General features: G+C 41.3%; 1 protein-coding gene across 3 annotated transcripts in view; it reads left to right on the top strand.

Moving 5' to 3' along the window:
• Positions 1–26,310, top strand: part of VPS13B (vacuolar protein sorting 13 homolog B) — a 1,337,220-nt gene that overhangs the window by 656,039 nt on the left and 654,871 nt on the right. For all 3 annotated transcript variants that reach the window (XM_077493096.1, XM_077493095.1, XM_077493097.1), the window contains one exon: positions 19,197–19,431. In XM_077493096.1, the coding sequence (XP_077349222.1) occupies positions 19,197–19,431 (235 nt within the window). The remainder of the gene's footprint in view (positions 1–19,196; positions 19,432–26,310) is intronic.

Genomic DNA, 26,310 nt, shown 5'->3' on the forward strand with positions numbered 1-26,310 from the left:
CTAATTGGTACCATGTTTTACAATCCTGGTTGTAAATGTTCTGAGATCTATTAGGATAGCTCTTGTTTAGATGAAAATGCTTGTATGTAGTGGTATGCTTGATATTTAGTAATCTAGAAATTGTATTCTTCATTTAACCACTTTCAGACCGGACCATTTTGCTGGTAAATGACCAGAGGTCTTTTTACACTTTGGCACTGCGCTGCTTTAACTGGTAATTGCGCGGTCATGCAATGTTGTACCCAAACAAAATTTGCGTCCTTTTCTTCCCACAAATAGAGCTTTCTTTTGATGGTATTTGATTGCCTCTGCGATTTTTATTTTTTGCGATATAAACGTAAAAAGACCGCAAATTTTGAAAAAAAATGATATTTTCTACTTTTTGTTATTAGAAAAATCCAATAAACTCAATTTTAGTCATACATTTAGGCCAAAATGTATTCAGCCACATGTCTTTGGTAAAAAAAAAGTCAATAATTGTATATTTATTGGTTTGCGCAAAAGTTGTCACATCTACAAACTAAGGTACGTTTTCTGGAATTTACGCAGCTTTTAGTTTACGACTGTCTATCTCATTTCTTGAGGTGCTAAAATGACAGGGCAGTACAAAACCCCCCCAAATGACCCCATTTTGGAAAGTAGACCCCCTAAGGAAATTGATAAGAGGCATGTTGAGCCCATTGAATATTTTATTTTTTTGCCTCAAGCGATTGAATAATGACAAAAAAAAAATTTTTTTTTTTTTTTTACACAAAGTTGTCACTAAATGATATATTGCTCACACATGCTATGGGCGTATGTGAAATGACACCCCAAAATAAATTCTGCTGCTTCTCCTGAGTACGGGGATACCACATATGTGGGACTTTTTGGGAGCCTAGCCGCGTACAGGGCCCCGAAAACCAAGCACCGCCTTCAGGCTTTCTAAGGGCGTAAATTTTTGATTTCACGCCTCACTACCTATTACAGTTTTGAAGGCCATAAAATGCCAAGATGGCACAAAACCCCCACAAATGACCCCATTTTAGAAAGTAGACACCCCAAGCTATTTGCTGAGAGGCATGTTGAGTCCATGGAATATTTTATATTTTGCCACAAGTTGCGGGAAAATTACAAACTTTTTTTTTTTTTTTTTTTTTTTCACAAAGTTGTCACTAAATGATATATTGCTCATGCATGCCATGGGCATATGTGAAATGACACCCCAAAATAAATTCTGCTGCTTCTCCTGAGTACGGGGATACCACATATGTGGGACTTTTTGGGAGCCTAGCCGCGTACGGGGCCCCGAAAACCAAGCACCGCCTTCAGGCTTTCTAAGGGCGTAATTTTTTGAGTTCACTTCTCACTACCTATTACAGTTTTGAAGGCCATAAAATGCCAAGATGGCACAAAACCCCCACAAATGACCCCATTTTAGAAAGTAGACACCCCAAGCTATTTGCTGAGAGGCATGTTGAGTCCATGGAATATTTTATATTTTGCCACAAGTTGCGGGAAAATTACAAACTTTTTTTTTTTTTCACAAAGTTGTCACTAAATGATATATTGCTCACGCATGCCATGGGCATATGTGAAATGACACCCCAAAATAAATTCTGCTGCTTCTCCTGAGTACGGGGATACCACATATGTGGGACTTTTTGGGAGCCTAGCCGCGTACGGGGCCCCAAAAACCAAGCACCGCCTTCAGGCTTTCTAAGGGCGTTACAGTTTTGAAGGCCATAAAATGCCAAGATGGCACAAACCCCCCCCCCCAAATGACCCCATTTTAGAAAGTAGACACCCCTAAATTTAGGGGTACACTAGTGAGACTAGGTAATAAATGGCGGGTGCCCTGAAACTATAAAAAAATAACTAACCAACCAGCGTCACCTGTAACAGTTATATGGTGATCACTGGTGAAAGGGTTAACTAGGGGGCAATCAGGGGGCTTTATGCGGTAGTATATGGGGGTCCCTGGCGCTATAAAAAGCTGCGGCGAACCTAAATACCTACCTGCCTAACTAGCGTCACCTGTGACACTAATACAGCGATCAGAAAAACGATCGCTTATTAGGCTGGGTTCACACTGGAGCGATGCGGGAACGCCACGAATGCGCGGCGGGTTCCCGCATCGCATGCCTCCCGGCGGCAGTTCACACTGCCCTATGCGAACTGCTGGGAGTGTCAGTGAAATGTTAATGACACCCCCAGATCAGTTCGCATATCGCAGTGCGATCTGCAAACTTGGATCGCATGGTGTGAACACCCATGCGATCCGATTCTGCTGCGGACCAAAAAAAGGGTCCCGTGCGAGTTTGCGGCGGGTGCGGCGGGTGCGACACGAATTCAGCCATACTATCTGTATAGCTGAACTCGAATCGCACAGAGATCGGATGTGATTTGCACTGCAGTGCGGTGCGAATCACATCCGTTCTCATAAACCGCTGCAATGTGAACCCAGCCTTAGTGACACTGGCGACGGGGGGTGATCACGGGGTTAAACCTTTATTGGGGGGGTTAGGGGGGTACCTTAGAACTAAAGGGGGCTAACCCTAACTGCCCTAACAGTTATTAGTCACAAATGACACCTGCCGGGTGATCAGGGGGTTAAACCTTTATTAGGTAATAAATGGCGGGTGCCCTGAAACTATAAAAAAATAACTAACCAACCAGCGTCACCTGTAACAGTTATATGGTGATCACTGGTGAAAGGGTTAACTAGGGGGCAATCAGGGGGCTTTATGCGGTAGTATATGGGGGTCCCTAGCGCTATAAAAAGCTGCGGCGAACCTAAATACCTACCTGCCTAACTAGCGTCACCTGTGACACTAATACGGCGATCAGAAAAATGATCGCTTATTAGGCTGGGTTCACACTGGAGCGATGCGGAAACGCCGCGAATCCGCGGCGGGTTCCCGCATCGCATGCCTCCCGGCGGCAGTTCACACTGCCCTATGCGAACTGCTGGGAGTGTCAGTGAAATGTTACTGACACCCCCAGATCAGTTCGCATATCGCAGTGCGATCTGCAAACTCGGATCGCATGGTGTGAACACCCATGCGATCCGATTCTGCTGCGGGCCAAAAAAAGGGTCCCGTGCGAATTTGCGGCGGGTGCGGCGGGTGTGGCGGGTGCGGCGGGTGCGGCGAATGGCTGAACTCGAATCGCACAGAGATCGGATGTGATTTGCACTGCAGTGCGGTGCGAATCACATTCGTTCTCATAAACCGCTGCAATGTGAACCCAGCCTTAGTGACACTGGCGACGGGGGGTGATCACGGGGTTAAACCTTTATTGGGGGGGTTAGGGGGGTACATTAGAACTAAAGGGGGCTAACCCTAACTGCCCTAACAGTTATTACAGTCACAAATGACACCAATGCAAAAAAAAAAAAAAAAAAAAAAAAAAATGACATTGGTGTCACTGTGACTGGGGGGCAGGGGTAATTGGGGGGGTGATCGGGGGGTAAAGGGGGGGTGTGAGTGTGCCTGGCATGTTCTACTGTGTGTGGGATGTGTTGGTGCAACTCACTGATCCGCTCTCCTCCGTGTCGGAACGAAAAATACCGACACGGAGGAGAGAATACATCACTTCCTCTCCTGTGTTTACATTACAGGAGAGGAAGTGATGTCACCGGGGATTTCCATTCGTCGGGAGCGATCGCGAGGGGGTGGCCATGAATGAATGGCCGTCCCCTCGTCCGGGATCGCTCCCGAACGAAAACCGACCGCCGCAGGCACCGGGCGGGGGCCCGATCGGGCCCCCGACCCGCGGGAGGCAAAGCACGTACATGTACGTGCTTATGCCTGCCCGTGCCATTCTGCCGACGTACATCGGCGTGAGGCGGTCGGCAAGTGGTTAATGTAGAAATTGTATTATCCTTCATTTAAGATACCATGGGTATCTGCCTGGCAGGCATATCACTGTTTTTAAAGAAAGTGTGAAATAGAAAATTAAAGCAAATGCTATTTATTCAATTAAGTTCTGCTACCTTTAGTGTTCTCTGCAATATGCTATTATCCACTGATATCCCATTTGTATTTATCTGCAGTATTGTAGTTAAAAGTAATGGTATCCTTATAATAATATAAGGAAATCATTTCATAGCCCTATATCAGAATGGGAATGCCACCACTGATACCTGTGCCCTCCTCCTACTTCACCTTGCAGAATTGCCCTAGTAGAAGTCTAATAAATTCATCCAAATTAACCAGAATTATTTTCCAAATGTTACAGCATTCAGGGGATAGCTGCATGTATTACTAAACATCTGTGCTGCTGATTTCCACAGAAGCAGTTAGACTGCTTTGGTTAGCATTACATTACATTTATTTTGTTGTTTTTTTGTACCATAATGTGACAAGAGCAAATACAGTATTTACATAATTAAAAAATTACGTCCTTTTTTCCCCTCAAATAGAGCTTTCTTTTTGTGGCATTTGATCACCTTTGCGGTTTTTATTTTTTGCGCTATAAACAAATATAGAGCGACAATTTTTCGCTATAATAAATATCCCCAAAAAAGATATAAAAAAACATTTTTTTTTCCTCAGTTTAGGCCGATAAGTATTCTTCTGCATGTTTGGTAAAAATAATCACAATAAGCATTTATTGATTGGTTTGTGCAAAAGTTATAGCCTCTACAAAATAAGGGTTCTCTTTATGGCATTTTTATTATTAATTTTTACTAGTAATGGCGGCGATCGGCGATTTTTATTGGGACTGCGACATTATGGCGGACACGTCGGACAATTTATCACATTTTTGGGACCATTGCCATTTTTACAGCGATCAGTGCTATAAAATTGCACTGATTACTGTAAAAATAACACTGGCAGTGAAGGGGTTAACCACTAGCTGGTTAGGAAGGGGTTAAATGTGTCCTAGGGAGTTATTCTAACTGTTAGGGGGACAGGCTGTGTGTGACACATCACTGATTATAGCTCCTGATCACAGGGAGCTATGATCAGTGACAGTGTCACTAGGCAGAACGGGGAGATGCTTGTTTACATCAGCATCTCCCCGTTCTTCCTCTCCGTGAGACGATCACGGGTATCCCCACGGACATCGAGTCCGCAGGACCTGCGATCCTACTCACGGAGCTGGCGGCAGGGTCGTGCGTGTGCTGCTGGCGGCGTGCACGTGACCACGTAGCAGCAAATTCAAAGGGACGTACCTGTACACCCATTTGCCCAGCCGTGCCATTTTGCCGACATAAATGTACATGCAGCAGTCTGCAAGTGGTTAAATATGGTGTGCATGCATTAAATTCCTTGGTTTTGAAATTGCTAGATTCTCCACAAATCAGACAAATCTATGTTTACCTTTTCAAGAAAATCAAGAAAATAGCAGTGCAGTGCTAACAATTGACTTTAAATTACCTGTGTTAAATCATTGGCATATCTAATGTCTCTGATTACTTTCATAGTCACTCAAGTACTCCCATACACTTTGTGTTTTTAACCACATCCAATTTGCATATCATGTGAATCAGTCTGGCTTTCAATGGAGCTGGTTCACACATGTGCAAGTTGGCCACGGAGCACGGAGGGTCCTGTGTGTTTTTGGGTCTGGTTCAGTAGTAATTTCAGGTAAAAATTTGCATCTGAATTGCACTTTGAACTAATGAACAGAAATGCACCAGACTGCTGCACTTAAACCATGGCCGCATATGTGTGAACCCAATTTCATGTGTATGCATATAAGACAATGGCACCCACTGGATCAATTTAAGGCGAACGTAGATCTTGCAGTGTGGAAGGGGTAATTGACTAAAAGGACAATTCAGTAATATATTCCCTGATACTCAACCATACCAAACAGTGAAAAGGGTCCTTTAAACATGAATGCTTATCATTTCAGAACAGGAAGTCTCACTTGCAATTGTGTGGAAGCTGTGCACCATCGAGGAGCTTCTGTATACTGCAGTCCTCCAGCAGAATAACTTAAGGGTTCAATGATTGGAGATCAAGCTATCCACGTCAATTTCCCATCTCTTTCAGATGTGGAAAAGTGATGTTAAACACTTGTTAATGCACCACGTGAAACAGACTGAAAATACAACTGCTCAATCAACTGAAAACAGGCTGAGTGGTGTTCCGTGGGAGGCGTTTTTTCCTCCCTAAAATAAAAATGGCAACCGCTCCAATCAATGTATAACTATCTTGTTAGAATAAGGTGCACAACTAACACAACACAAATATTTCATACCTTCTTCTATTTTCCAAAAAAGCTGCGCTATAGAATTCAACCTATACAGGTTAAATATATATGAGGGCAAAAGGAATGAATCCATTAATAACATTTAAACATCATCATGTGAGGTACAAATAGTGCAAAATTAATTGTTAAAGTGAATTGATTTCACCCCTTAAATAGCATGAATCAAACACATTAGTCCACCTCCAAAAAGGTTTTTATGATTCCTTGTGATCTTCACAGTGATAGGACACACTTCACCACCGAAAAAAAGTGTCCCCAAAAGAAGAAAGAAAAGATTCTTCCACCACCAAAATTACTGCCTCTTACCAGCTCCTTTGATCCCATATAAGAGATCAAAAATCACCAAATAGCTTGCCAAGTAACTTGCCACTCAGTTATTAGACTGCATGGAGGATACAGACCGCATGGAGGATGTATACTTCAGGGCGCTCCGCTCAAATAGTTACACCGCTCATTTCATACCATAAAAGCAGAAGAAAAGAGCCACCATAGCGTAATATTGCCAAAATATTTAATAGAAGATAAAAGGTTACACTTACATAATATGTGTATCAAATTCGCTTCAATGAAGCACATTTTTAGCTTTTATGGTATGAAATGAGCGGTGTAACTATTTAAGAGGAGCACCCTGAGGGATACATCCTCCATGCGGTCTATATCCTCCATGCAGTCTAATAACTAATTGAGTGTTATTTTGTATTGCCCAGTTGTTGCCTAAGCATTGTCAAGATTGTGAATTTCGCCCTATATCAAGTCACCACTGTTTAGAGTGTCATATTACTAGAATTTAGTCCTCTGTAGACCTGCTCTATTGCAGCACACCACTATTATCCTCATATTTTGCAGTAGTTTGCTACTGCTAAATCCTTGACTTTTATTTTTATTTTTTTATAATAGCAGATCGATGTTATATTTTGTTGCAGTGTGTTAATTCTCAGCTTTTTTTTGTCTGCCCATTACTATTCTTTATTTTCATGATTATCACTGAAAATATGTTTTATGTATAGGAGTGTGTATAAAACTGCCCTGGTTGTTAAAGTGGTTGTATAGCCAAATTGGGGACTTTTACCTACAGGAAAGCCTATAATAAGGCTTACCTGTAGATAAAAAAAAAAATATCTCCTAAACCTGTACGGTTTAGGAGATATTCCCCTTGCAATGCGCCGCGGACTGCAGCAGCGCATGCGCACAGGGGATTCCCGGCTGGAAGCCCAGCAGACGCCGGACCCTGCCGGAGAGAAATCTCCCGCGCGCATGCCGAGGGAACATGTCAGCTCCCTCGGCGTCGATCGGGACAGATGTCGGGGCCTCGTTCTAAGGTAAGTATTTCATAATGAGCTAGTATGCGGTGCATACTAGCTCATTGTGCCTTTTGCTTTGCAGGTGAGGAAAAAAAATTAAAAATTCAGCGGGTATTCAACCGCTTTAAGTAAGCTAGGTATAATACTGCTTAAATATCAAATTATATTTTATCAAGGGAGTATTGTGTATGCCATCTTAAATTTTAATACATGGAATTACTTTTTTTTTGTTTCCCATATTAAACATATTGTTTGCTGTACAAGAAATAGAAAATGCATGGTGATCCTGCCAGTTGCCTTGATAATAATGGTCTTCCTGTTTGTTCCTGGCCGCTGTTGCATATCTTTGCTAATGGGGTCAGGTTGTGTCCCTTCTTTTGTAACATCAGCAGAAACAATCATTTTTTGCAGTTTTCATTCGCCTCCCTTTGGGCCTTTTGTGGTATAAAGTGTATATTGCTGTTTTTTTTTTTTAAGATTTGATTGACAGGGCATGAATAAGGAATCTTGCAGCAATGTTATTCTGTGATCTGATAAAGTATTTACAAATCGTAGCATAGATATTGACCCTTTTGTTTACGTGCCTCTAATTTTTATAGAGGAACAGTACCCTTTCATTGAACATAACAAGGACAGCATAGCTCAACTTGATTCTGACCTGTTCCTAATGAACCGGAAAATGGTTGTGGATGTCAGAGGAACAAACCTTGAAACCTTTACACAGTGACTAATTCTAGCAGGGATTTTTAGAAAAATCTAAATGCGTTACATCTGGAACAATACATGGTCCAGGATAAATAAAGTCCGTCCTGCAACCTTGGATCAATAAACTACTTATCAAAGGCGTAATTAACTTCAACGCATGACTCAAATAGCACTAACACCAGATACAAACAGAGACTTTGTGAAACAATATATTTATTTTTCCAGAATTACACTATTTTCCTGCAATGAATTCTTGTCAGGTTTTCTAAGCAAAAACCCAGAGAACTGTTTAATTGGGGATGCATATGTAGGTTGTATGTGCCAGGTTTTTACATTATTTATAACGAGGAATACCATGACGATTTTACAATTATGGGGTCGTTTTAACCTTAGTGGGGCCTAGATTTCTTGTTGCCTCATTGCATTCTATGGTGTATAAGTACTATTGTCTTCAAGTGTAACTTAAAGGGGCATTCCGGCCACTATTTTTATTTAAAACACTGTAGCTGCTGACTTTTAATAATGACACTTACCTGTCCAGCGAGCCCGCAATGCCGGGCACCCGAGGCCGATCTGTCCATCAGATTGACTGCCGGCGCCTCCATCTTAACGAAGGGAAACAGGCAGTGAAGCCTTCCTACTGCACATTTGTGAGTTTGCGCTGCACTTCGTGAATGCCCCATTGTTTTCTGGGACATACACGTCCCAGAAGACAACGGGGCTGCTCGCCGAACAGGAGGAAGCACCACGGAAAAGGAAGAAGCAGATTAGGAAGACTGCCTAGCAACAGCGGTTTCAGTTAAGTAAAAAAAAAAAAGAAGAATTTTAATGCCATCTTTTATTTTAGGGTGGCCCTCCACTTTAAGGCAACAACTTTTTATTTTTTTAGTTTTGGATTAAGTGGAGAGGGATTAGAATGCTTGTCAGGATTTATTGCTGACTGTGCCCCCCTTTAAAGAGATTCACTCTCTATTAGTTCTGCTGACTTGAAGGTCCCCAGGGAATCCCCTTAATTTGCATGAGATTTCCTCTCACTTCCGGTTTGGCTACGGCACAGGAAGTGAAGGGAAATCTCTGCAATGGGACACAGATGGTGAAAAATAATATGACATGCTCTATCCAAAAGGGGAAAAAAAAAAAAGGTTTTGCCTATAGTTCTACTTCACATCATCTATCCAATTCTGGGTAGATGATGGGAAGTTTATTCACCCATTACCTTTTTTTTTCTTCTTTTTCTTTTCCCTTCCTGCTAGTTTGGACAACCTCCCCCCCCCCCCCACCCTGCCACACAATCTAGTTTCTAGGAATACAATTGTTTTGGTGTGGCAGCTTTATCGCCAACTAGTTTTAATCCCCTAAAATACGATTCATTTTTTTTATTTTTTAACATGAAATGCAAATTTATTGTGCTTGAAAACCCCATGATAAATAAACTACCCTTAATCTCAAATAAAACCTTAAAGCCAAACTCCAGCCTTAGCTCTTTTCAAGTCTGTTTTTTGTTATTTTTATTGCTTTTTGATACTTTAATAGCTCTTAGCCCTTGTACACATGGTCGGAGATTTCGACGGAATGTGTCCGATCAGACCGTTTTGTCGGATATTACGACTGTTTGTGGTCTACATCGGACTGTTTCCGTTGGAGTATTTCGACAAAATGCTCCGATCGGACATACTCCGATCATGTGGACAAAGTGCCACACATGCTCAGATCAAATTCCTACACCAAAGCTATTGGCTACTAGCGTGAACGTAGTCCAGTCATAACGAAATAACGTCATCACGTCAGATTTTCCGACAACTTTGTCCAACCGTGTGTATGCAACATTTTCGGACAAAATCCGTCGGACAAAATTCAACGGATTTGGTTGTCGGAATCTCCGACCGTGTGTACAGGGGCTTACTATGCTGCTGTCTTGTCAATATTTCTATCGCACACGTTCCTGGAAAGTATGGCTCTTAAAATGGTGGGTGCTGTAGCGATTACCAGTTGGAAACATTAAGCAAGTGAACATATTCGCCAGCACACCATGGATCAACACTTCCGTCTAAGGATTTCTTTTATTGAGAGAGATCACATCACAGAAATATGTGCAAAGTTTTGAAGCCGAGCAGGGCCCCTTTGTCAGGCATGTGATGACATGCCTGATGAAGGGGCCCTGCGTGGCTGCGAAGCAATGCACTTATTTCTGCACTTAATCCTTAGACGGAAGTGTTGATCCATGGTGTGTTGGCGAATATGTTCACTTGCTTATACGCTGCTGTCTGTCCATCTTTTGCTATGTTCCACAGACTGTTCATTGTTCTACTATTGTTCATTGTTGACTTAGTTTGTGTTACACTACATATTCCTCATGACAATTATAAATAAGCACCTTTCTGTCCACCACGTGAAGAACAACAATTTTTCAAATTTGCAATACTTCTCTGCCAGTAATATTTATATATTAATTATAATTACTATTATTGAAAATACATTTGAGGTATCGAGCAGCCCTGAGTGTCAGGTATGCCATATTCCTTTTTCTTACAACTTATTGTCCTGTAAACTGTAGTTCTTTTAGTAGGGAATCTCTGGGACCTGGGTTACTTCATGTTTAAAAAAAAAAAAAAAAAAAAAAAAAAAGGTTATAAAAGGCTGCTGTAAAGACAGTGGAGGTTAATTTCTGGTAAGTAGAGGGAAAAATATGAAATCAAATTAGAACCTGGTATTGATGGAGTGGGAAAGAAACGGGTAAAACAAAGAAACTGCATGCATCGTGAAATTGAGATTTTTCTCAAGCTTACATTTAACTTGGACCTGCCTATTACTTTAAGCTTTAGGTTCAAGTAGCCTCAGATGCCTGTTAATACCTGCATTAACCAGAAAACACAGCATCTCTGTGATTTATTTGACTTTATCAAGTGCTCCAATTGCCTGGCATCTGGCTCATGCCCACCTATCTGCATGCAACTAGTACAATATGATTTCTTCTTAGTCACTGAATTGCAGTTATTAAAGCGGTAGTAAACCCGCATTTTTTTTTTTTTTTTAAAAACCTGCAAAGCAAAAGGCATAATGAGCTAGTATGCACCGCATACTAGCTCATTATGAAATACTTACCTTAGAACGAGGCCCCGACATCTCGCCCGATCCACGCCGAGGAAGCCGACATGCTCCCTCGGCGTCTCTTCCGGGTATCGCGGCTCCGGCGCTGTGAGTGGCCGGAGCCGCGATATCGTCACTCCCGCGCATGCGCGCGGGAGATTTAAATCCGGCCGGACGAGCGCTGCCGGATTTTCGCGGAGAGAACCCCCTTGTGCGCATGCGCCGCTGCAGTCAGCGGCGCATACCGAGGGGAATATCTCCTAAACCGTACAGGTTTAGGAGATATTTTTTTACCTACAGGTAAGCCTTATTATAGGCTTTCCTGTAGGTAAAAGTTAAAAAAGTGGGTTTACTTCCACTTTAAATGCGTTTGTTGTTTTTTTTAAAGCACCTTTATCTGAACTCCCCACAAAAGGTTAACGGGAAAGTTGTTTTAGAAAGCAGCAGTTTTGTGAACTGTAGAACATGTTGATTAACCCACTTTCAGCTAAGCCCTAAATCTTATGTTGTGGAAGGAAATATAAGCCACAATCTTATAGGAGATCTCGACCACAATTACAAGCCTAGAAAAAAAAGTTTAGTATTCTTAACCTCAAAACATCTTTTCATCTCAGTCTCTTAATTCATCAGTTGCTCCTTTTATGAATAGGCATGAAGCTTTAAATGAACACTCAGGTCTAAAATATTGACCAGGATCTACAGTGCTTTGAAAAAGTATTCATACCCCTTGAAATGTTCCATATATTGTCATGTTGCGACCAAAAACTCAAATGTATTTTATTGGGATTTTATGTGATAGACAGACACAAAGTAGCACATAATTGTGAAGTGGAAAGAAAATGAGAAATTGTCTTCAGCATTTTTTACAAATATCTGGTTGGATGGAGTTTTGTCACAGATTCTCGATTAGATTTAGGTCAGGACTTTGACTGTGCCTTTCTAACACATAAATATGCTTTGCGCTAAGCCATTCCATTGCATCTCTGGCTGTATATTTAGGGCCATTGTCCCGCTGGAAGGTGAACCTCCGCCCCAGTCGCAAGTCTTTTGCAGACTCTAACAGGTTTTCTGCTAAGATTGCCCTGTATTTGGCTCCATCCATCTTCACACCAACTCTGACCAGCTTCCCTGTCCCTGCTGTGTGTGTTCAGGGTGATGTACAGTGTTCATTTTTCGCCACACATAGCGTTTTGCTTTTAGGACAAAAAGATCAATTTTGGCCTCATCTGATCAGTGCACCTTCTTCCACATGTTTGCTGTGTCCCCCACATGGCTTCTTGCAAACTGAAAATGGGACTTCTTATGACTTTCTTTCAACAATAGCTTTCTTCTTGCCATTCTTCCATAAAGGCCAGATTTGTGGCGTGCACGACTAATAGTTGTCCTGTGGACAGATTCTCACCTGAGCTGTTGAACTCTGCTAAGCTGTAGGTTTGCAGTTGTGCCATACTCTTCATTTTCAGATGATGGATTGAACAGAGCTCCATGAGATGTTCAAAGCTTGGGATAGTTTTTTTTTTTATAACCTAACCCTGCTTTAAACTTCTCCACAACTTTATCTGTGACCTGGCTGATGTGTTCTTTGGTCTTCATGATGCTGTTTGTTCACTAGGGTTCTCTAACAAACCTCTGAGGACTTCACAGAATAGCTGTATTTATACTGAGAGAAAATTAAACACAGGAGGGCTCTATTTACTAATTAGTTGACTCCAATAAAATACATATTTACGTTTTTGGTTGAACCATGACAAAATGTGGAAAATCTCAAGGGGTGTGAATACTTTTTCAAGGCACTTTATCTGGAAAATGCTTACTTTATGTTTGCAGCCAGTGCATGGCCCTGTCAGTGTCCCAAGTGCAATAGGTCTACTTTACATGAAAGGCAAAGGCTATAGCCTTCTTCTGGAGAGTCTCAACACTACCACCTATCGCATGTCTATTTTTGTCTTGTTGAATGTTGCCTATTTTTTCTACATCCTAATACATGCCTGCAGTATTACAGGTCAAATTGTCTTGTGATTAAGGTCGCATAAATAATCTGCAAATTATAGCTCATTGCAAACTATATGCTGCAACCTGTCAATACAATCAACACAACAGTTTTTGTTTTTGTGAGTCCCTCTAACAGTTACATCTAGCTAGCTTTCTAAGCATTAAAATTATATATGCATACTAGGTGTTAAGCTATGTGCATCAAATGGCAGTGTTTTCATGTGCCTGGGATGCACTGGTAGTGACCAGCCCTGCTGCCAGCAGCCTTTCAAAGTCTGTGATATATACAGCCCTGAAGTACTACGTGGTACATCATCCAGCCATGTCCAGCTGCCGTATCTTTCATAGATTTTGACAGGCTGCTTGCAGCAGGGCTTGATGCTGCACTTGTATCTCTGAGCGCATTGAAGCGCAGGGATTTGATGCATAGGGGCTATACGGGTCTTGCAGTTTATTTTTACAGGTAAAGTTGGAGAAAGATATAAATAAAGGCATGTAAAAAAAATAAAAAATAAAAAGGAATTCAAATACCCTATTGGATATTTCATTACAGGTTTTAACCATTACCAGATTTTTTTCAGGATAGTGGCCCTTTACTATACATACCAAAATAATTAGGCTACTATTTGTTCCATTTAATTGTTGTACTCGCTTTGTAAACTTTATTCTGGAGCTGCTTTATTTGAATTTCCATGCAGTGTTTATAAACCTTATTGTTTCAATGCTTCTTGTCAGTTTCATGCTTTTTGAAAACGTATGAAACTTGGAGATACTGTTACTTTGACAGTGAATTTACAAAGCCCCTCACCTTGCCACCACTCCCCCATCACATCTTCCTCCATCTCAGCTGGCACTAAAACTCCCAGTGTCAGCTGGTGTCAGACACTAGGGCGAGCGGTGACATAACTCCTTCTGTAATTGGCTTTTAGACTTGCTTTTAGACACCTATACGTGGAAGCGCATGGTATTTTCACCTGCTGTGACAAAGGAAGGAATAGCAAAAGGAGTCACGGAAAAGTGAGCATCATTATTGCTGTCCACTTTGTGAAGGTTTTCTGTTACGTCTAGACTTGGTGTTAACTTTAATGCCCTTATTTACCTCTTATTAGATGAATGTCTGGTGGGTAGGGTGTACCACAGAGGGAGCTTATATCTGAAGCACAGAAAGATGAGCTCTTCTCTTCCTAACTAATACGATTACAAACACTTTGTGGTGGTGTCGGTCATATTATATATAGACATGTTAAAGCAGAACTTCAGTCATCTTTTATTTTTTCTATCAAATCTTCTGCCCTTGTTGTTTTAAAGGGTTTGTAAAGGTAAATATTTTTTCACCTGAATGCATTCTATGCATTCAGGTGAAAAAACATCTGACAGTGCCGGCGCCCACAGCCCCCCATTTTACTTACCTGACCCCTTGAAAGTCCCGCTCTCGCCCCCCGATGTCCTCTTCGTCGCTCAGCTAGAGTGGATGGCTTGAAAGCAGTGCAGCCATTGGCTCGTGCTGCTGTCAATCACATCCAATGATGCGGGGGTGAAGCCAAGTGATACAGCGAGCGGATATAGCCGCCGGCTGTATCACGGAAGTGCGCCTGCAAGTGCTTCTCACTATGCGTTGGAGCTTGCATGAACGTGAGAAGTACTTGCAGGAGGAAGCCGAAACAGCTGCCGAGGGACCCCAGAAGACCAGGTTCAGGGCCACTCTGTGCAAAACCAGCTGCACAGTGGAGCTAAGTATAACTTGTTTGTTATTTTTAAAAAAAATAAAAAAATTGAACTTTACAACCCCTTTAACTTTGGATAGTAAAACATTTTTTTTCTACCAGTAAATACCTTATACAGCACATTTCCCATTTCTTGTCTGCTCATTAGCCTAGGCTTATGGCATCATGCACAGCTCTCTCTTTCTTGTGAGCGTTTGCCAGGAAGGGAGGGGGTGAGTCATACGAGGGCCAATGAGAGCTGCAGCACTGGAAGTGTGTGTCTGTGTAAATCCAGGAAGGGAACAGGCAGCAGCTTCAGCTGCCCACACTTAAAATGTTTGCAGCTAGACTTGGTGGAGGGAGATTTCTGCAGCATATTTGGCAAGTACAGAATCACAGTATATATAAAATAATATGCAAAATGGTTGGAGCAAAACTTCAAAATGGCAAACATGTTTTTGTTACAAATTATGTGAGCAGACTGCAGTTCCTCTTTAGGTTTCCATTAAGTGTATTAAAGCCCTGCTGATATATGCTTATGAAAAATGTGTGTGTAACTCTCAGGAACAGCTTCACTTTATTGTGAAATGAAGTAAAGAGAATACAATCTTTCATTCGTGTTCAATGGAACTGTGTATTATGGATGTTTTTTGAATGGCATTAGCAGTTTTCACAGATTTATTCTACTTATCACCTGAAGTTTGCTGTGTATCATATCATAGAAAGCTGAAAACAAATCCTACCTGGAAATGAACCATGCTTTCTTCTTGAAGTGTAAAGTGTAAGGTCTTATCAGTCCAATATATTGCAGTCTGTGGATAGCAGTAGCAGTGTTCTGTCTGGTACAAAGGTAATGAACTGCAAACAAGAGGATTTTCTCACCCAATGTGCCAAGGCGAGCTGCGAAGCAGTCATATTTTCTTGCATTGAGTTGTGGAAAGGTGGATAGATTTTTCATTACACACACATGGCTGTTACTTATGGTCCTCTTTTGTGGAGAGCCAGTGTCCGACTTTTCATAGCTGGGAACATGAAATGAAAACATGGCATATTTTATGTGCTGGATTTAAGAACATTCCAGTGATCGTTTTCACAAAATGTGTAAATATAATCTTTCCATGCTTCTCTCCAAGATTTCCATTTGAATCCTTGTTCTCTAGTTACTGCTTATTGTTAGCCATTATGCGACTTTATGCTATTCTTAAAAAGTATTCTTGGAATAATATTTGCAGGACACAATGTTGCATTTTCAGTTATATATTTTAAGTAATTGTGTTACTGGAGAAAACATAAACAGTTACATGGTTAGTCAGGTTGAAGAAAAGACACAAGTCCATCTAGTTTAACAAATAGAGAGAAAAAAGAATTGAGTAAATAAATAGAAAAACACCATATACCAAACCTGTTACCCACAAGTGATCTAGAGGAAGGCAAAAAAGAAAACCCCAAAAAACACACTATAAAGTATGGTCCAATTTGTTCCAGCTTGGAGCAATACATTCCTTCCTGATCCCCCAGAAGGTAATTAGATACTCCCTGAATCAACAACCTGGTGTTTTTACTTATTCATTTTAATATACAGTTAACGGTGTTCATTTGGAATGCATCCAGCTCTGTTTAATCTACTGAATTGGCCAGGTCCACTTCTTGAAGGAGACTATTGCATATTTTCACAGCTCTTATGCCGTGTGCACACGACTGGACTTTCCGGCAGAAAAGGTCCAACGGTCTTCCTGACGGACTTTCGACAGTTACAATGGACTTCCGAATGAATGGACTTGCCCACATACGAACGGACTAAAGTCTGTTTGTTTTGAACGTGATGACGTATGATAGGGCTAGAAAAGGAAGTTCAATAGCCAGTATCCAATAGCTGTGAACGGTTTTCCAGATTGAGTCAGTCGGACAGATTTGAAACATGTTCTATTTCTAGGTCCGTGTGAATTTTTTAAAGAAAAACGATCGGATTATCCCACACATGATTGGAATATCCGATGGAATGATTCCATCTGACCTATTCTGCCCCCTTGTCCTTTGTGATGACCTGAAAGGGAATAACTCTACACCTATAGTCCGCTATATGAAACACTTATTTCATTAATATATACAGTATATGGTGATCATATCCCCTCTTTAATCTCCTTTTCTCAAGAGAAAATGCATTCAGTTCTGCTAATCTTTCCTCATAGCTCAGCACTTCCATGCCTCTTATCAGTTTGGTTGCTCTAGTCTACACTTTTTCCAGTTCCACAATATCCTTTTTGTGGAAGGGAGCTAAAATTTAACTACAGAATTCTCAAAACTGACCTGAAACCGTACAGGTAGGTACACAGGCAGCAGTAAGGATCTGATTACGTTAATATTAAGCTGCAGCTTAATATTTTTTTTACAACTGAATTGCCCTACTAGAGTGAAAAAACATCTCTTGCTGCAATAGTCACCCTCAGATATGTCTGTCTCTGATGCAGTGCCAGTCCTTCTCTTGGTTTGCACCCAACATCATTTAACCTAATCTATGTGAGCCTAGTCCAAAGATGTTATGTCAGGAAAATTCTGCAGAGAGCAGTTTCACCTTATTATGTGGTTCCATTCTCTGCAGCATTCAGAACCTGCAACTGCCAGAGGAGAACAATGACTTGTGATATCATGCGAGTAGACCAAAGATTGCAGAATATAGGATATGTATACAATAATAATAATAAAAAAAATAAAAATAGGTGACAGGGACTGGATTCCAAAAAAAAGCTCAAGTTGGACTTGAATGTAAGATTTTTAATCGGGTTCATCCTGGCATGTAGGGGCCCCATCAAATCAGAAGGGTGGTCAACATCTTTGCGCTCTCACAGTCTGAATGGGATGGAGCCCCTCCCCAGGAAAGCATTTTGTTATCAGTTGATTTGCAAAATGAATTTAATACTGTTTCATGGGGTTACTTATTTAAAATTTTGGAATTATGGTTGTTTGGCCCCAACTTTTCAATATTTTACAATCCTTGTATTCCTCTCCGCATGTAAAAATCAAGTTACAAGGACATCCTTCTGATTTGATAACAGTTTGCTAGAGGTAAACAACAGGGTTGCCCATATCCATCATTTTGTCTATCGTAATTGAAGCTTCATTGATTGCTGTAAGGGACATTCAAGATATCAAGGGAGTGACGTGGTTCTAGAATCCATAAGTGCATGGACAATTTGCTTCTGTTTATCAACTCCCTGTTAACCTCTATTTCCAATATCCTATGCATTCTACATGATTTTGGGGAGGTTTCAGACATTCAGGTAAAAGAGAAAATGTCCATGGCCTTAAATATTATTATTCCTCTGGATGTTCTAGCTAGACTGCTTGTACACTTTCCTTTTATTTGGCAAGAGTCTTCCCTCCCATATTTCGGTGTCTCCTTTCTATTGCAGCTCTTTCAGTCTCACTTTCCCACTATGTATAAAGGTTTGGAGGAGGAATTTACTAAATGGGCTGTCTTTGATTTGCCTTGGTTGGGTCAGCTCAGAATGGTAAAAATTACTATTTTGGCTAAGCTTTTATTTTTCTTTCGCTCCCTCCTTATAGCGATTTTCTGTTCAGATGTGATGCAATTAAAAATGTAAATAATCCATTATATATGCAGTAAGAAGGGACATAGACTCTTGAAGAGGGTGTTGTTTGCTCTTAGGGCAGAGTCCCCAATCTTTGGCTTTATTATCAGCCGACCCAATTAATGCAATTATTGGTTGTATATTCAAACATGGAAAAACACGACTGGGTCACTATGGTCACTACTTTTTAATTTTGAAACCTCATAATGATTGGCCACTTCCCCCAATTATGGCCTTGATGCTATTGCTTTTTCTGGAGTTATGGGACAGACTACAGAGTCCTGTGAATCTCATTACCAGGTTTACCCTACAAAAACAGGTTGGCAGGCAGAATAAAACAACCAGTATCAATTACCATTGGTTACCAGTGGCTCAAAAAACACTCAAGCGATCAGCATGACCACCAGGCAAACAGTAACAACCTTTTATGTTAGGGACACTTAAAAGGCCGGTTTACTTTATTTTTAATGACAACAATCCAAACAAGTGTTGTGTTTTTTTCAGAACTAAAGAAAATGAAAATCTCTTATTATTGGAAAAAGCAGGAGATGTTAAAATTAAGGGATGCAGAACAATTTCTAAATTCACCCTTCACTCCATTTATGTTTCAGGTTGAAATCCAGTCATGCTGCATTTTCTTACCCAATGACAGTCTACCATCACCGAGCACCATTGTGTCTAGTGACATCCCAGGCACGGTTAGAAGCTGGTACCATGGGCAGACCTCGATGCCAGGAACTCTTGTTGTCTGCTTGCCACAAATCAAGATAATGAGTACCGGACACAAATACATGGAACCAATTCAGGAGATCCCATTGGTGGTACCACGACCTATAGTGGAGGAAGGTAAGGTGCATTAACTTTAAAATGCAGAAGAAAAAAACCCACACCTTGACCATGTATGGCTTTACATAGAAACAGCCTGGCAAGATTTTAAGGCCACATCAAACAATTTTGTAGCAGCTACAAATATCTTTCCTTATTGTTGGTAGCTGATTGGAGCTGTATACAAAATTCCCACTGCAGCTGGTTATTACACATCTTTTCAGATGGAGACCACTGAAAAGATGTATGTATTGTGGCAAGGTTTTTGTAGCTACATTGAAATGTTGCTGGCAACAGTAATGCTGGAATTGATATAATGTATTTCTTGCATTAGCTGCATTTTATTTTTAAAACAAAAACACATGAGGCATATTTTAAAACGTTGGTGTACAAAAGCCTTGCCTTGTGCGACACACAAATCTTTATTTTAGGTGAATGTTCCTGGTTTCTCATAACTTGGACAAGACAACTGCGGCTTTGAGCTAGAGATGTTTAATGAACCAATCAGTGATCTTCTAAAGGTTTAGGGAAAAATGTGGGAAAGGCTAGAGCTTAAAATATTATCCCAATTTTTGGTTCCCAGGATGTGTAAACTAGGATTAGCTCCCTAAAAAATAAACATTCCCTGCAAAATTGGGCAGTTGATAAATTACTTTTATCATACTGTGTACCTGTTATTTTTAGCCTAGCTTTTATCTTAATAAAACACACAAAGAAAGCTAAAAGTTTCAGAATACACTTTGAATGAAAAACAACTATCTGTGGCCAGTGGGAATAAAAATGGCCCGGAGTCATTTGGAGTAAACATTATTCCATAATTGATATTTGTAGGAGGAATAGTGCCCCATTGTTGGTATCATCAGACTAAATGTATGCCCCATCGTTGGTGTCAGTGTGAGCAACAGTGCCTCAAACCAATGGGAGCAATACTGTGCCAAGGGCTGGATAAAGGCAAGTATAGGACTGCAGTTTGGAGACCACTGTCATAGGGCGACAGCTTATGATATCTAGTCTTTATACATAATTTTCATTATATGGAAGCATTATAATACTGACCTTAAATTCTCCTCCTCTCAGGACAAGTCCGTCCCTCTGCTGTAATCCCCCCTCCTAGCATAAATCTTTTCCCCCAACACATATGCCCCTCAAAAAAAAAAAAAATGCCCCTCCTAGCATGAATCTTTACCCTTCAAATTTCCCCTCTGAGTTCATCCCCCCCCCCCCAAATCCCCATCCCCTAATCATTCTTACTAGCCCAAATACCCTCTCCCACTACCATATAACCTTTTCTAGAACAACCCCCCCCCCCCACTCTTCCCTCTTAAATCACCAATCCCAGCATTTCCACCCAGATTTCCCTTCCTAGAACAATCTCTCCCCCCTTTTACCCCTAAATTCCCTCTCCCAACACAAATCCCCTCCTAATCTCTTCACAACGCCCCCTCACATAATGCCACAATGCCTAGGGCAGCTGTCCCTCCTGCCCACCCCTTGTCCCGAACCTGGCAAGAGGTTTAATTATTGAAGTTTAATAAGAGTCATATGTATTGCCTCACAACACCCAATCATAATCAGACTTTTTTCCTACCACTGTCATTTCCCTTTTTAAATATGAGTGCTTGTTGGTGAGGAAATATAGTCCCCACAATCTACTTCTTTGTCTTATCAGAGCACTCACCCAACATTCTGGTCTAGGACATTATATTGGTTAGCACTGGAACTGCTATATAAACCCTGAGGTTCTGGGTTTATCTAAGGTTGGAATAAGGCTGTCATGAAGAATGAATAATTAATTACATTTATTACAATTACAATTTGCTGAAGGATATACCAAATCATTAACTGAGAAGCTTGAAGCTTGCATATTGATGGACTTGGATCAGGGTCTCCTAGGACACACCAGAAGGTGTTTGTGCTGGTTTGATAAAATGTACTTTTTTCCAGATTTAATTTAATGGTGTAGAATTTCAAAAACATACTGAGCATGTTGTAAATTCTAGAGTTTCAAATTTTTCCTGTGCTATGCGTTTTATGTAATGCATGATGTAATGAGCTCTGGGTGATGATAGACAGTAGATAAGGATCACTCGGTTACCTCTCCTGTCACTAGTTGATTGCATATCTCACACCATATTTCGACCCTCTGGCCTTTTCTGCTCTTAGAAGTATTTTATCTCTTGGAATTCATTAACTGGAACAGGAAACAAACTTGATACCTGTAAGCATAGGCTGGACAATGAATATGCAGTACCTGTAATGCCACAAGCATGTGCTCTTACTCAACTACTGGAACTGGAGCTCAACTACTGGAACTAATGATACAGGCCTCATGCACACAGACATCTTTCTTAAATATATAAAAAATGTTATTTTTAATGCATTTGTCATGCAAGTGACTGCTTTGTATGTACAGTATTTCTGTATACTTCACAAAGGTTTTTTTTTCTAAGTGGGCAGAGCCAACTGGTCAGTGATGGCACCCAGCTTGAGTTGTTTATTTTGTTTTTAATGGTTCAACAGCTTACCTTCCATTGCTGGATACCAATTGCTGTTATTGTTATCATTGTCATAGTGGACTGGTGTACTATCCAACAATATCTGGCTCTGAGTTCACTTCTCTAGAATGAAATAGGTAGTAGATAAAGGCACGGATCACCTGTTAGATTTAACCTGGTTTACTTTCAGCCTGATTCAATAAACTCATCGATTTTTGTACCAGTGCAAAGAGAGCAGATTTTATCCTATACAGTCCTCCTCAAGCTGTGAAATGCAGCCATGACCACATGTCAATCCTCTGCCGTTAGTGTGAAACTGTACAGGACCTTGACAAAAGGAAATTAGATGGACAGTAGCTTTTTCTGAACTAAGGAAAAAAAAAAAGGAAAACCTTCTGTGCCCATGATCCCCCCCCCCAGCCCCCTTTTGCTTACCTAAGCGTGATTTGATCCAACACTGTTCATGAGAGCTGTGGCTCTCTCCTTCCTCACTAGACAGATTTATACAGCAGGAGCTATTGGCTACTTCTGTTGTCGATCAAAACTTATAATGATGGAGTTGGGGGCAGAGCGAAGCCCTACAGTCTGTGTTTTTGAATGCAGCCAGCAGGGCTTGAGAGCAAGCCAGCATTAATACTCCCTCTAGCAAGTGAATTGCTTGGGGAGGAGCCAGGAGCACCTGCGGGGGACCCCAGTAAGTATAACATGTTTGTTATAAAAAAAAAGTGAATTTTAAAATCACCTTTTGGATGACCTAGTGAATATCTGTTTTAAAGCGGAGTTCTACCCAAAACTGCTCATTTGTTTCCCCCCACTCTCCAGTGCCACATTTGGCGCCTTTCAGGGGGAGGGGGATACCGGTCTTTGATAGGCATCCTGTCCCCACTTCCAGGAGACTGAGCCTCCCCTCCTCCTTTCCCTGCCGCCGGGCCATTAGGAGAGAACAACGGTACCTCGCACATACACAGTGGGGACCCAGTGTGAAGCCATAATGCTATACAACCTTGTTCCTTTACTGGCAGTGGCAGCAGCATCCGACAGCTGATTAAAACAGCTGTGGTGCCGACATCGCTGGACTCTAGGACAGGTAAGTGTCTTATTAAAAGTCAGCAGCTGCAGTATGTGTAGCTGCTGGCTTTTAATTTTTGCAGGGGTGGGCGGACCTCCACTTAAAGTTTGTTAGAAACACTAACAGTAAGCTTAGTGAGAAATTAGATGTTTCAAAAATGAAAGATCCATTGTTCACAGTTTAGCTTATTCATAAATATGTTGCCCATACGTGATGAGATGCCATGATAGAGTCAGGACAATGAATTAAAAAAGATAAAATTAAACATGAAGTCTGAAAAGTGGATGTTGGAAACCAAAATGAATGTAAAGCAGATTGTAATAAGTCTACTGCACATTCCCCAGCAAACATGAAATGTGAGAGATGGTAATTGAATCATGGTCGTGCTACTGGATTCTGATGTAAATTAAGCATATAAGTGGAAGAGGCTGTGAATTGCAAATCAATGGAATGAATCAAAATGTTTCCCAATCGGAGAACGGACGGGAAGTTTGGCTGCATCAAAGAATGAAATTGAAAGAAATTATGTCTAGTAAATTAAAACCATGGTTTGCTATGGAAGCTCCACATGGCTGTCATTGCTAGATTGTAACCATGAACTGCAAGTAAACAATATGAGGTGATCTATGTTCATTATGTATTTAGCAGTATTAAAATAAATTATTTTAATCTACTGTACAGCATGGTTTAGACAAAGCATCTTCACATAACTTCCTGCCCTGTCTAATGTCCCTAACACTACCCATACATGAAGGCTAAACAGCCCTTCTGTCATTTTGATTGTGTTAGTTGTGAGAACAGTTGTTAGGTTAGGGCTGAATGTCAGCACATTGCACAAGGGGAATGGAAAGTTTCCTGCAATTTTCAGTTTATGTACAAACCACACATTAAAGCATATATAGAGATCTCCTGACATGCACTGTTCACAACAGATGAAGAAGCAGTTTTGCTAGGGTGTGATCAAATTAACATTATAAAATAAAGTTCATTTGCAAGTGCTGCTTTCACATGAAGGCCAGTTTTATTGTAAATCCATAAAGCCCAAAGGCTGGGGAGATAACCGTGGAGCACAGAAGAAAACCACATAAATCTGGGTTGTTGTGTAAGGATTGATGGACAGATACAGTGGTGTATTGTAACAATATAACAATTATTTGTTTATACTCAACCGAAAGCTGCACATGTGCAGATCCCTAAGGCTTCATTCTCACGAGGCGGATCCGCTGCCTTGGAGTCCGCCTCTGTCTGGCAGCTCAGAGGAAGATCTCTCCATGGATCTCCGCTGAGCTGCTGGATGACGGGTCCCTCTCTGCTCACTGAGCGGGGAGGGGCTTGTCTAGCATCACTAGTTACTATGGAGAGATCAGACGAAAGCAGACAGCATGTCCGTTTTCATCAGATCTGATCCGATCCACCAGGGATGGATGTGAACGTAGGGACATCCATCTGATTTTAGCGGATCGGACCGGGTCGGATGTCAGCGGACATGTCACCTTTGACATCGCTCCATACACTAGCATGGAGCGCCCGTTCAGGTCCAGCATCAAAACTGACAGGCCAGCCTGAATGGTCTGACATTGTGAAAGGGGCCTAAGGCCTCATGTACATTGCTATTTACTCCTAAACTCATGTTTAGGAGCTTTTGCCGTTTTTTTGCCAATGTCCCTGAACTCAACTCGATAAAAGCCTATTTGTCCCTGCACACATAGGCTTTTGCCAGAATTTAGGAGCAGCAGAGTTTAGAGGTCGTCAAAGCTCCTCTTCTGAACGCAGAAGAATCACATTCAGGAGAGGAGCTTTTGGGCAGAAAAAAATGGCAAAGTGCATAAATGCGTCCAAACGTGCCTAAATGCTAGGCACGTTTAGCACTTCAGCATTTATTAATTTTCATGGCCAGAATAAAATACAATTCTTGACAATGATATCAATAAATTCCGAAGCTCTAAATGCTGCCAAACAATTTTGAAAGCAGCTTAGGTGAGTTTATGATTTTCTCCTGTTGGGAGAAACAGCCAGTGAACCAGTGTGCATAAAGCCTTACTAAGGACAACAGGCCTTATCATATTCATAGTTATCCTATAACTTATACAAATTGCTTCCACTGTGATATGTCTTCAAACTCAGACATCTTGCTACTGCAGATTAAGAAGTTGTTTATGGAAATGTATGCAAGGTCTTCAAAATATACGTTTAACGATTTTTGTGTCAGGTAGCATTCCTTTTTTCAGTGCTGTGATACATTCACTGACAGTTGCTCTATCATGCAGCAGTGTACCCAAATTAATTGTGTATCATTTTTTTGAGACAGATGCAGCTTTCTTTGATGGCATTTTTTTTTTAAAAAGAGTATTTATTGAGAAATAAATAAAGATAACAGTACAGATGCAACAGAGACATGTACGATATAGTGGGACCATCATCACAGATGAGGCGCATAAGAATGAGAGCAGATTGTAGCTGTATCATAATGAACTTATACCATAGACTGAAATACTTGAACCAAACAGAAGGTAGTGAAACTAGTAGAACAAAGCAGCAATCTGAACAGTAACTGGATGGATCCTGAGTTAAGAGTTAGTTGCAAAAGTAATATATATATACCAGGATAATGGCATTTCCCAATATTAAGTAAAGTAACATATCATAGGATCAGGGGTAACTACTGAATGTAGAAAAGAAAAAGGGGTGGGAGGGGAAGAGGGGGACACATACATAAAGACATAAAAGGGTGAAGAGGGGGGGTATGAGGTTTTCGTATAAAGTCCCTGAGGTAGGAGGTTCCAAGGGGCAGTCCCGGAGGTCAGTAGGTTGCTAGGCGCAAATTAGACAGTAGATGGGGGGGGAATCTGTCCCCGAGTTCAGTTGTCGAGCGCCGTAGTCGAAAAAGGTGAAGTGGTCCAAGTTAATGATGTCCACCGGAGGGAGAGTGGCAGATATGAAGGGAAGCCACAGCGCATAGAAGCGTGACTTCGCTTTTTCATCCCAGAAATTTATGTTACATCGGTCCTTGTATAGGAGTGAAAGGAGTTCTTTCTGCGTCTGAGTGACGGAGGGAGGAAGAGATGAAGTCCAGCTCTTTAGAATGGATTTCCTGGCTAGTAATAAACATGGCAGAGCCCAGTCCACGTGGGAGGGTTTGTACGGCGTGCAGCTTGTGGGCAGGTGGCTTCTGATGGAAGACCATGGAAGCAGGAGGTGGTCCCAGTATCCAAAGATGAGGAGGAGGGGGTCCTTTGGCAATTTCAGCAGGGTTACTTTGAAGATGTAGGAGAGGATCCGGTCCCAGAAAGATGAAATGAAGGAACAGGACCAGAAGCGGTGAGCCAGCAAGGGCCT

This window comes from Lithobates pipiens, unplaced genomic scaffold (genome assembly GCF_037356315.1).
Source record: "Lithobates pipiens isolate NorthernLeopardFrog02 unplaced genomic scaffold, aLitPip1_a1.2 Scaffold_19, whole genome shotgun sequence".
NCBI lineage: Eukaryota > Metazoa > Chordata > Amphibia > Anura > Ranidae > Lithobates > Lithobates pipiens.